Raw genomic sequence first — 11,982 nt, forward strand, 5'->3', positions numbered from 1 at the left:
TAAGGTTACTCCATGTGAATGGATTAAACCATAGTTCTATTGGCTTTTCTTCTTAGTTTCTTGACATGACAATCCATTACTTGTTTAAACTCACAATGGATTTTAATCACTAGTGTCTTCCAAGTCATAAGAAGGTGAGTTCCTAGAAACTCTCCCACTACGACAAGGTACCGTGAATTATGTCTAAGAAAACTAAATGGTATTGACCTCTTCGGTTGTGACAAGACAACAGAGGCAGTGGGATCATCATATGTCAAATAAGATGATAGAACACTTTTGGAATCAAGAAAAATATCTCCTTTATTTTTTACTTTATTTTCAAACTTAGTCATTATCTTAGAAAAGTAGTATTTGTTTAAACAAACACTTTCTTATCTATTGACTATGGGATGGTCCACCCCTAATCACTTAGAATAGCTAACAAACCTGCAAACCATGGTTAACAGTTCTAGCTTTTCTTAAGATTTTGATTAGGTCATCCATGAATCTAGTAATGATTTACTATAAGTATACAACCATTGCATCATTCTGAAATTGTATTACCATATAAGGATTTAGGCAACGACTAGTAACTAATCATCAATGTGCCAATCTAAATTTCTGGGGAGGTAATTTTGGATATAATTCAAAAATCAATTTAATGATCTTTGAACTGCATATCTACTAACTATTTCTCCACCCCTATCAGTTCGCAAGATCTTTAACCACTTACCTTAATGGTTTTTACCTTTGCTAGAAATTAAGAAATTTTTCAAACATTTCAAATTTCTTTGCATAAGGTATAATCTAGAGTTACCGTTTTAAGAATACAACGAAAAACTCATATCCACCCCTGAATGTACATCCATCTGTGAATGAGATGAACTTACTTTCGGTGGATATAGGCATATTAACTCTTTGCAAAGATTGATCTTGTCAATACTACTATGATCAAGATACAAATGCCATAGATAAAAAAAAGTGTGGTTGTGTCTTTTTGATGACTTAGGTGTAGTTACATCAAAGAGTTATTAGAATAGTGCAAGTGGATCCTGGTCACAGAATACTAAACTCATATTCCATACAGTTTGAATCCATTGATAGAAGATGGATATAAAACACTTGTGAAAGTGTAACTGTAATGTATCTTGGAATTAGAAATATAAGAAAAATTTTGTTTGGAATCTAACATTAAAGTCAAAGACTTAAATTTATACCAATTATAATGAGTAATTCTACTTGGACCACCACTACTAATTTAATTCTAAGTCTGATTAGCCCATACAAGTAGGAGATTTCTAAGATCGAGGATTTATATCATTTTGGAATAGAATTCCGGGTTATAATCATATGTCATTTAATTTCTTAAGAGAAAATAGAATGACATGAAATGATTTATAGACCATTCATCCAATGATATGTTATTGAGCTAATTCGAAATGAATAAGCTAGGAGGAATTAGTATAATTTCGTTTATAAATAAGAATCCAACGATGCTTCGATTAGCAAAAGTCAAAGTAATCTTATTTATACAATCTTCTTGTTTCATATTGTAAAAATACTAGTCTAATGTGTCATCAATTGATGAACAGCTAGATGTTGCATATACAATATTTATCTTTCGAGATCTAACACTATTATGTATGTCTAATGGTGAAAATCCACTAGGGATTTATCTCATTAGATAAACAAACCAAGTAAGACCAACAATGAAGATTCAAAATTAAACGACAACTTAATAACAGAAAATAACATGGTTCAATATAAATTCATACACAATTCAGAAATTATTAAACATATAGCAAGTAGGAATGACAAGTGAAAATACTAAAACATACAATCCTAAATAATTTCCAAGGTTTTCAACAAACTGATATCAATGTCCCGTTTAGGCGAGAGTCAAAGCTACCATCCATTGAATAGAGTTGTCAGCTCATCTAAAATGTTAAACATTCTAGCAACCTTTTATTCAATCAAGATTGGAATTCAGCGTTGTCCCGTTTAGGCGAGAGTCAAGGCAATTCTATCTTATGAGCTTCTAACATTGTTTCATAATTTGCAAGTCAAATATGGTCGCCACCATTAGGGTGATCCATACCATATAAAACACTTACAAACTACTTATCTTTCGAGATTAAACGGTGCGAAATTGCTAATGAATGTTCCTCCATTAGGGAGGATTACTCACTAAAACAAACGCTATGTAAAACTAACAATGGAGATCGAATATCTTAATAATAAAGCTCATTCTTTAAAATGTATTTTCATTATTATTTATAATAAAATATATTCATTAAATATCAAATTTAGAATTAAAATTCTAATTTAATATTTATAAAATTATACTTAGATGGTGATTTAAATAAATTGAATTATTTCCATCTCAGTAGTAATTTATATAAATATTAAGAAAATTATTTAAGTTGTATTAATTTAAATTAATTTGCAACTCAAAATAAATTTTCATGAGAATATATTTATTGTATTTTGAAAAAGAAAGTATAAAAACTTTATATTTTCGAAATACTTGAATAATAATTACTAAGAAAAAATACTTTATGCAAAAATATCACCTATCTAGATTTTCTTTTGACTAATTAATTCAATTTCTAATAATATATTTTAATTCATTTATTTTAAATTAATCAATTAATGAAAAAATCATTGATTTAAGTTGGTCCAAAAATTAATTAAAATAAATAATTAATTTACAACTTAATCTATTTTTCAAGATAAATTCAAAATCATCTTGCATTATGAAATGCAATTTCGAACATTGATTAATAAAATAAAGAAAAAATATATTTTGAAAATTATTTAAATTTAGTTGAAAAAATAAATTTCAACTAAAAATAATTTTCTATTTAATTAAATGTCATGAAAAAGAAATATTTAAGTATCATGATGAAAATCAACTTAGATATTTAATTTTTCAATTTAATTAAATGTATTAAATTCAAGAAATAAATAATTAAGTGTAGTGAAGGCTTAATTATTAATCTCTAGCTTAATACTAGGAAAAATATACTTGAAATAAATTGTACCAAAATTAATTATTTAAATAATTAATTTCACAATGTATAATATTTTTCTATTTAATATTAGAAATAATAAGTAGTCTAGAAATAACTATCTAGAAAATATCTTATTTGACTAAGTATCTTTTCCACAAAATTTGAAAAAATATCTAATTTAAGTTGTATTAGAAAAAATCTAAAACTTAAATGTTTTCAAATTTAAATTTAACTAAATATCAAAAATTAAGTTGTACCCACTTAATTTGAAAATATTCCATTTTAAGTTAATATTTGAAAAAATATCAACTTAAAAAATATCTAAAGAATCTTAATAACCAATTCCTAAAATTACTCAACTTAATTTTGAAATTTTAAATCCAAAAGATATTCAGATTTAAGTTGATTAGTTAGATATAACTAAATATCAACTTAAATAGGAATATTTAATGAAAAATTTAAATTAAGCTTCAGAAAGAATCTAGATGGTTATAATTCTATATTTAATTAAATACAAGAAAATACATATAGTTTAGCTTAGAATAAAATTCTTTAAACTATGGTTTTCTTAAATTAATTTCAAAATAAATGAAATTAATTATGTTGCTAATCAATTTTATTAGGTTAAACTAATTTAATTAACCTAGTACAGTTATTCAAATCAGGCAAATGGGCCTTCACAATTGGGGTAGTTCATGTGAGGGGGGGCTAGGTTCTGTATGTCGTACCCACTACTATGGCTCCCAACTCTCACACAAGGCCCAAAAGAGAGAAATTTAACCTTAAAATGAACAACTGTTATTAATTGAATAGACCCAAAACTAAATGGGCCTAAATAAAATCTATCAAGAACTATGATATTTTATTTAGCAACAACAACCTATATGTATATATAATAAAATTAAACACATAGGCTCACACAGGCACACAATTTGGATGGATCCTATCATGTTGCTAGGTCATACATAGATGAAAGAAGATTGTAAATATATCTGTTACAAATTATTTACTTGACCAAGAGAGCCATGAGTTAAAATGAGATCATTGGATCTCTCAACAAGTTAACCATGGCTATTTACAATCAAGCAATAATAGGTTTTAAAAACTTACAAACAAGCTAAAACATATACTCCTGCAACAAGGTTAGCTGGATAGTTGGATGTAGGATTTATTTAATTTTAAATAAATAATTTCGGAAAAATAATTAAATAAAAAAAAATATTTTCAAAAATTAATATAATAAAATAAAATTTAAAAAATTTTGAAATTAATATTTTAATATTTAAAATTAAACCTACAATTTTAAAAAATTAAGTTTCAACCAACCTAAATATCATTTCAAAATTTGCTAACTACTTTTAAAAATTTAACGTTATTTTATAAATAAAAATTAAATAAAAATTAAAAAAAGATTAGTAAAAATATTTTTCAGATTTTAAGTTTAATTTAATTAAATAAAATAACAAAATTTAAAAGTTAGCAAAATATCTTACATATATTTAAAATTACATGATTATAGTTATCTTATTTTAAATTTAAATAAGGTCAAATTATTTTAAAAAAATTAAATTTAAAAAATTTAATATCTAACCTTAAATTTAAAAATAAGATAAGATATAATCAAATTTAAAAATAAGATAGATAATTAAGCAAAAAAGATAGATATTTACTATTTTTCAAATTCAAATTACACTAATATCATTAATTAAATTTTAAAAATATTAATAAATTTAATTATGATAATTAAAATTGAATTAGGAATAGTAAATGTATAAATACAGAACTACACAAAAAATCGGAAGTTAAATCCATGAAATAGCATGAAAAATCGAAGAAAAACAAAAAAATTGTGAGCTGTACAGGGAAGGAATTGCATGATTTCCGCGCGCGTGTCCCAGTTGCACGATCCCGATTTTTTTCGAAACTTCAAAAAATCATAACTAATTTAATTTAAATCAAAATTGAGTTCTGTAAAAAGGTAAATTGCTTAATTTTTTCCATACTATCCAATAAAAATAATTCCAGAAACAAAATTTCAATTATTTTTCACGAAAATTCACAAACATCAATAAATCATCATATAACACTCAATAGAACATGAAACCATCCAAATAACAAACAATCGTTTTAAAGTCCAAATTTCTTGCAAGAAAATCAATTACCATGGCTCTGAGGCCAGTTGTTGGAAATTATTTTACCAGGATCTTAGATCTACTCACAAGTATGTTGATTAACACCCTAAATATGAACTTCTAAAACGATTGTGAAATAAACACATATAAAGTTTAGTAAACCTTACATTGGGTGCAGCGGAATAATATGACTCCTTCTGTTCAGATCTCTAACCCTTGTATCCTTTCTATCGCAAAGTATTATCAAGATCTGAACCTGTATCTCTTTCTCTCATTCTTTAGTGCTGAAACTCCTTCTTGTTGAATGTCTTTCTTCACGATCTTCCTCACTATGATTGAGGTATCACTTGCTGTGTGTGGGCACTACTCTAATCACTAAGTGGTTCGAAATTTCAAGGAAGAAGAAAGAGAAGAAGGTGGCGGTTAGGTATAGAGAGAGAAGGCTAAGGTTTTTCTCTAATGGAAAGTGTGAAAGTTAAGTGTAAATTTCTTGAAGCCTTCACTATCTATTTATAGCATTCCACTAGGGTTAGGTTTGAATTATTTGGCATTAAAATAATGAAAATATCAGTTTAAACAACCATCCCAAGTGGTCGGCCATGTTGTGTAATGGGCTTTACTTGGATTTTACAGTTTTCACAAATTTTATTTCTATTTTCTAAAAAACGCCAATTTTTAAATTCAACCATTTAAATGTCAATTCTAACCATTTAATAACTATAAATAATTATTAAATAATATTGTCATTTATCATATTTATTAATTGAACCATACAAAGTATCATAATTAACAAATATGCCCCTAAAACTCTTTCTTTACAATTTCGCCCTTACTTAGTGAAAAATTCACAAATAGACATAGTCTAATTTGAGAATTATAATTGATTAATCAAAACCAATTATATGAGTCTTACAAGCAATATTATCTCAACTAGTGTGGGGACCATGGGTCTATATAACCGAGCTTCCAATAAGCAGATCAAGAATTTATTAACCTAAAATTCACTGACTTATTAATTCTTCGTTGAATCCACGCATAGAACTTAGAATTGCACTCTCAGTATATAGAATGCTCTATATGTTCCACCATATAGATACATCATTAGTAATCCATTGTTATAATCCTAATTTGATCAATGATCCTCTATATGAATGATCTACACTGTAAAGGGATTAGAGTACCGTTACACCTTACAATGTATTTAATCCTTAAAACACTTAACCCCGTATAAATGATATTTCAGCTTATGTGAAATGAGTACTCCATTTATTTTCGTTTGGTCAAGCTCGAAGGAGATCATCTTTTACTTACTATTCGTCAGATAGAAGCTATAGATTCCATGTTTATGTTAGCGGTCCTACTCAATTGCACTACCGTGTTCCCAAAATGTACGTATCACCCTGACCCAAAAGTAGGCTTAACTAACAAATCAAAGAACACGAATAGCCTCTTGAGATTGAGCCTAATCATAACAGGATTAAGATCATTTGATCTAGGATCAACTAGGCGATATTGACTTGAATAGATATTACGGTAAGTTTAATAAATCTAAGTCAAAGTTCAATATCGGTCCCTTCCGATGCATACTCCATGCATCCAACCTGAGCTTTACTTTAACCAATGCTCTGGAAAGAACATAGCATTTCTCCAAATGCAAGTAAACTCTGTTGTAGATTATCATATCAGTAAAACCCTGTGTCTGATAAATCTAGGAAACTTTATTCACATAGTCATGTTTACTTTCCAATATGTTGACAACACAATAAACAGGATCAAGTATGTGAAAAGGGTTTCAGATGAATTCATACATTATGTACATATAATCATGAAATAAATCATGTGAGCCATGCAACATTAAATGTTATTTCTGATCTATATTAATAAGTAAATCTGATTATATTGAAATGAGTTTTATTTAGGGCATAAAACCCAACACAAAGTACGCTGGAAACACTCGTGTTGGTCTGTAGGGTCAGTCATCAATCCAGGAAGCAGCCACAATGGCGTACTCGTGTATAAGAGCCATGAGTCTGTGGGTGTAAGGGCTCAATGGAGGCTTGAAGCGGGGACGTTACAGTAGTATTCTTTCAACTGCTGTCATGTGGCTGGCTTTGGGGGTCACTAGGAATTGGCTTAACTTTTTTGCTGCATAAGACAAACCAGGTCTAGTTATGGTTAGATATTGGAGCTTTCCAATTATTTTCCTATACAATGTGGGGTTAGCCAGAGGATCATCTTTTGTTTCTTGGCTAAGCTTTAAGTTAGCCTCCATAGGGGTATTAACCAGTTTTGTTCCAAGATGTCCAAGTTCTTCAAGAAGTTGAAGAGCATAACGCCTTTGTGAAACAAAAATCCCTTTAGCAGACCTAACAATTTCCAATCCAAGGAAATACTTTAAATCACCTAGGTCTTTGAGTTTGAATCTATTGTTCAACCTTATTTTCAATGCTTCTAGCTGTGGTAGATCATTAGAGGCTAGAATAACATCATCAACATAGATCAACAAGATGATGAAACCACTTCCAGAGTGTCTAATAAAAATAAAGTGATCTGTGGATGAATGATGAAAACCCTCTTCAATTAGAGCACTTGAGAACTTCTCAAATCATTGCCTATATGCTTGTTTCAAGCCATACAAAGACTTTTTTAGCTTGCAAACAACATTAGGTGGCAACTCTCCCTTAGGACTATACCCAGGTTGTAAAGTCATAAAGACATCCTCATGTAAATCCCCATGTAGGAAATCATTATTGACATCAAGTTGGTGTAAAAACCAACCATTGATAGTTGTTAAGGCCAAAACAAGCTTGACAATGACCAATTTGGTGACTGGAGCAAATGTCTCAGAATAATCAGTGCCTTCTTGTTGGTTGTACCCCTTTGCAACTAATCGAGCTTTAAACCTCTCTACACTGTCATCAACATTGAATTTGATTTTGTAAACCCACTTACATCCGATTGCATGTTGATGAGCAGGAAGAGAAACAATTACCCAGGTGTCACTGGCTTAAAGAGTTATGATTTCATTATCCATGGCATTATCCCATTCAGGTTTTCCATGAGCTTGATCATAAGAGGTAGGTTTAGTGAGCCTGTAATGGATAAAACAAGAGCTTGATATGTTGGAGAGAGCCTAGAGTAATCAATGACCTTGGAGAGGGGATAGACAGCTCCCTGATCAAGATCCTGAGAAAAAATAGCATTAGTGCAATTAGTCAAAAAACAATGGTTATCATTCAAGTAGGAAGGCTTATGAGAATTTCTAATAGGTCTTGTAGTAGAGGAAGGGGCAGATTTGGTAGTTGGTGTAAGACCAGTAGGAAGCTGTAAAAAGCTGTCATAATCTGCAGGTGGAGAAGTGTTTAAGAAAGGATAAATATGCTCATGAAATTGAACATCTCTACAACAAAAAAAATCTATTAGTATTGAGATCAAGAAGTTTATAAGCCTTCATACCTGGTGAATATCCAATGAAAACACATGGGGCTGATCTTGGTGAGAACTTAGACCTAGAAACAGCAAGAGTAGAACCATATGCCAAACAGCCAAAAGCTTTTAAATGATCATAATGTGGTTGTTTATGATACAATATTCATAAGGGCATTTATTTTTCAGGTTAGGTGTTGGGGTTCTATTTATGAGGTATGTTGCAGTAGCAACACAGTCACTCCAATATGCGAGAGGAATATAAGATTGAAAAAGTAAAGCTCTAGCAACATTAAGAAGATGTTGGTGTTTTCTTTCCACAACAGAATTTTGTTATGGTCTATGAACACAAGAGTGATGATGAATGATGCCTAGGTCTTTAAACAAAGTTGGAAACTAAAGTTCCTTTGCATTATCTGATCGGACACTCTTAACAGTGATGTTGAATTAATTTTTAATGAGTTTAATGAACTGTGGTATTACTATTTGAGCATCAGATTTATGCTTAATGAAATGCACCCATGTAAACTTAGAGCTATCATCCACAATAGTAATGAAATATTTAAAACCCTCAACAGATAACACATTAAAGGGTCCCCAAATATCAACATGGATGAGATCAAAACAATGCTTAGTAATGTTATGATTAGAAATAAAAGGCAATTTTCTTTGTTTGGCATAATGGCAAATAGAACAATAGAAATGATTGCTAGGGTGATGACTGAATTTCAATTTTTTATTCAAAGGATGAGACTTGATACAAGAGGGGTGGCCTAATCTATAGTGCCACACCAATTCATCATAAATCTTAGAATCTGAAATTGAAAAAACAGCAGTAGGAGGATTAGTTTCCTGAGGCCGTATCAAGTAGTAGAGGTTTCCTATCCTTTCACCCATCCCAATCTGTTGAGTCTTCATAGTGTCATGGATAGTACAATGATTAGGATAAAAAAAAAAAAGAAAGAGCAGGAAGCAAACTTGGTTAGGGCAATAGCAGACATGAGATAGGTTTCAAAAGTAGGAACACACAACACATTTTTAGCACAATTTTATCAGTCAAATGGATTGAACCAATGCAAGTAACAGCCACATTTCTACCATCTGGTAACTTAACATAAGACTGAGAGGGATTTTTAACAATATCAACAAACAATGAGATATCAGGGCACACATGGTGTGTAGCACATGTGTCAATAATCCATTTCTTACTTTGAATAAAATTGGTCTTACCAGAGAAATGAGAAACAATTGGCTGATCAGCATTAGATTGAGGAGGAGACTGATCTGAATTTTTCTGAGACAACATGCTCATTAATTTTTGACATTGCACAGTAAGGCTAGAGATGAGATCTTGATCATTCTCTCCATGCTGATCAACTTGATTACTCTGGCTTTGTTAAGATCCTGAGAAATTTGCAGCAGCTTTCCCAGTTTGTGATACACCAGGATCTTGAGCTGGAAACCTTGTATAGTATTTATGTCCTCGTGGATATCCATGAATCTTATAACATTTTGATATGGTATGACTAGGGATTCCACAGTGAGAACAAGTGACTTTGGATCTATTGAAATTGGAGCTTCCAACAAACTGATCATTAGAAGTTCCAGCAGTAGGAGTATTAGTATTTTTGATGGTTTTAGAGTTAGTAGAACAAATCTCTCTTTGTCTTTCTTCTTGTATATCTGAAGCATAAGTTCTGCTGATCATAGGAAGTGGTTCTTGCATCAGGATCTGAGATCTTACATTGCTATAAGATTCATTCAATCCTATCAAAAACTCAAGAACCTTATCTTCCTCTTGAATTAAGTCCCATAGGGCCTTTCTTCGAGTGAAATAGGTTGTAACATCCATAGCACCCTGATTCAGTAACTGCATCAATCTTTTAGCTTGAAAAATCCTTGGAGCATTTCTTTGTTTGAACCTTTCTTGAAGATCATCCTAGATATCAGCTACAACATCCATATACATTATACTTTCACAAATTTCTTGTGATATGGAATGAAGTAACCAAGAGACAACAAGGTTGTTGCATCGATTCCAGGCATTGTAATCTTCATCATCTTCATCAGGTTGACTAAGCTTTCTATTGACGAATTGCATCTTGTTCCTCGCAAGCAGAGCAACTGTCATCATACGCTTCCATGAGTGATAATTATCACTTCCAGTAAGAATTTTAGGAACAAGATTGGAACTAGGATGATCACTGTTGGACAAATAATATGGATCACGATTAGGATCATTATAAGATCTGAAATTAGGTTCGAGAATAGAGAAAGGATTCGAATCCTCAGAAGTGGTCCCTTGAGTGGTCTGGCTTTGAGTGTTAATTCTTCCTCGCGCCATGGACAACAACAACAAGATATTCAAGTGAAATGACAGTAATCATAAACGGATCAAAAAATAGAGCACTATGATCATCATGGCTCTAATACCATTTTAGGAAGAAGAATATGAAACAGAGAGAGAGAGAGAGAGAGAGAGAGAGAGAGAGAGAGAGAGAGAGAGAGAGAGAGAGAGAGAGAGAGAGAATAAAGTTTATTCTTTCAAATCATTACAAAGAAAGAAAATCGATCAAGTTTTCTTTATATACACTGATAAAAGTCGAGTTAGTTACCAAGCAAACTAACTAACTAAATTCAGCTCATTTTAGCAAAGGTCCTAACTAATTTCAGCTCATGATAGCAACTTTGATAGATGGAGCAAGATAATATGCTTGGCGTGAATCTATCAACGATGCTAGTGTTGTTCCTTTAGCTTGAGGTTTTAGTGCGACTGTTGTTATCATTAGACCTTATTTTCTATTTTTATCTTGGACTTTCAGTTTATATAAGCAATTGAGGAACCATGTTTAGGTTTGATTTCAATTTCAAATACTCCAATAGTATCATCTCAGTTGACCATGTCACAAGGCCGAGTATTGTCTCTTGACTCTCTTTTTTCCAAGTCTCCGATCGTAAGTGAGGATGTTAGAGTCGGCCATGTTTGCCCTAATCTGAGAACACTGCTAACAACGGAGGGCTTATTATATTGATGGTTAATTTGCATAGAAAGATTTGTGTTTTGACATTATCATTAAGGGAAAGATTAATCATGTCAAAGGTTCTAATATGTGACTGTTATGTCTTTAAAGTTTATTACATTTATATTAGTGGTTTTTTTATCCTTAGAAAAAGGAAAAATATATAAAAACCAAGAACTGAAAAAATGAAGAGAATTAACTGTTGGAATTTATTTTACGAGGATCTTAGATCTACTCACAAGTATGTTGTTTAAACACCCTAAATATGAACTTTCTAAAACGATAAATTAAACACATATAAAGTTAAGAAAACCTTACATTGATTCAACGGAATTAAAGTCTCCTTCCACTCAGATCTCTAACCCTTGTATCCTTTCTGTAGCAGAGTATAATCAAGATCTGAGCCCGAAT

General features: G+C 30.8%; 1 protein-coding gene across 1 annotated transcript; it reads right to left on the reverse strand.

Annotated features, from left to right (window-relative positions):
- Positions 1-9,947: 9,947 nt before the first annotated feature.
- LOC133030493 (uncharacterized) lies at positions 9,948-10,895 on the reverse strand. The gene is made up of 2 exons (XM_061103251.1): positions 10,572-10,895; positions 9,948-10,490 (listed from the first exon to the last, which is right to left on the reverse strand). Exons 1-2 carry the CDS (start codon positions 10,893-10,895, stop codon positions 9,948-9,950), a joined length of 867 nt encoding a protein of 288 aa, XP_060959234.1.
- Positions 10,896-11,982: the final 1,087 nt, after the last annotated feature.

The sequence above is a fragment of the Cannabis sativa genome, chromosome 8, assembly GCF_029168945.1.
Source record: "Cannabis sativa cultivar Pink pepper isolate KNU-18-1 chromosome 8, ASM2916894v1, whole genome shotgun sequence".
Classification (NCBI taxonomy): domain Eukaryota; kingdom Viridiplantae; phylum Streptophyta; class Magnoliopsida; order Rosales; family Cannabaceae; genus Cannabis; species Cannabis sativa.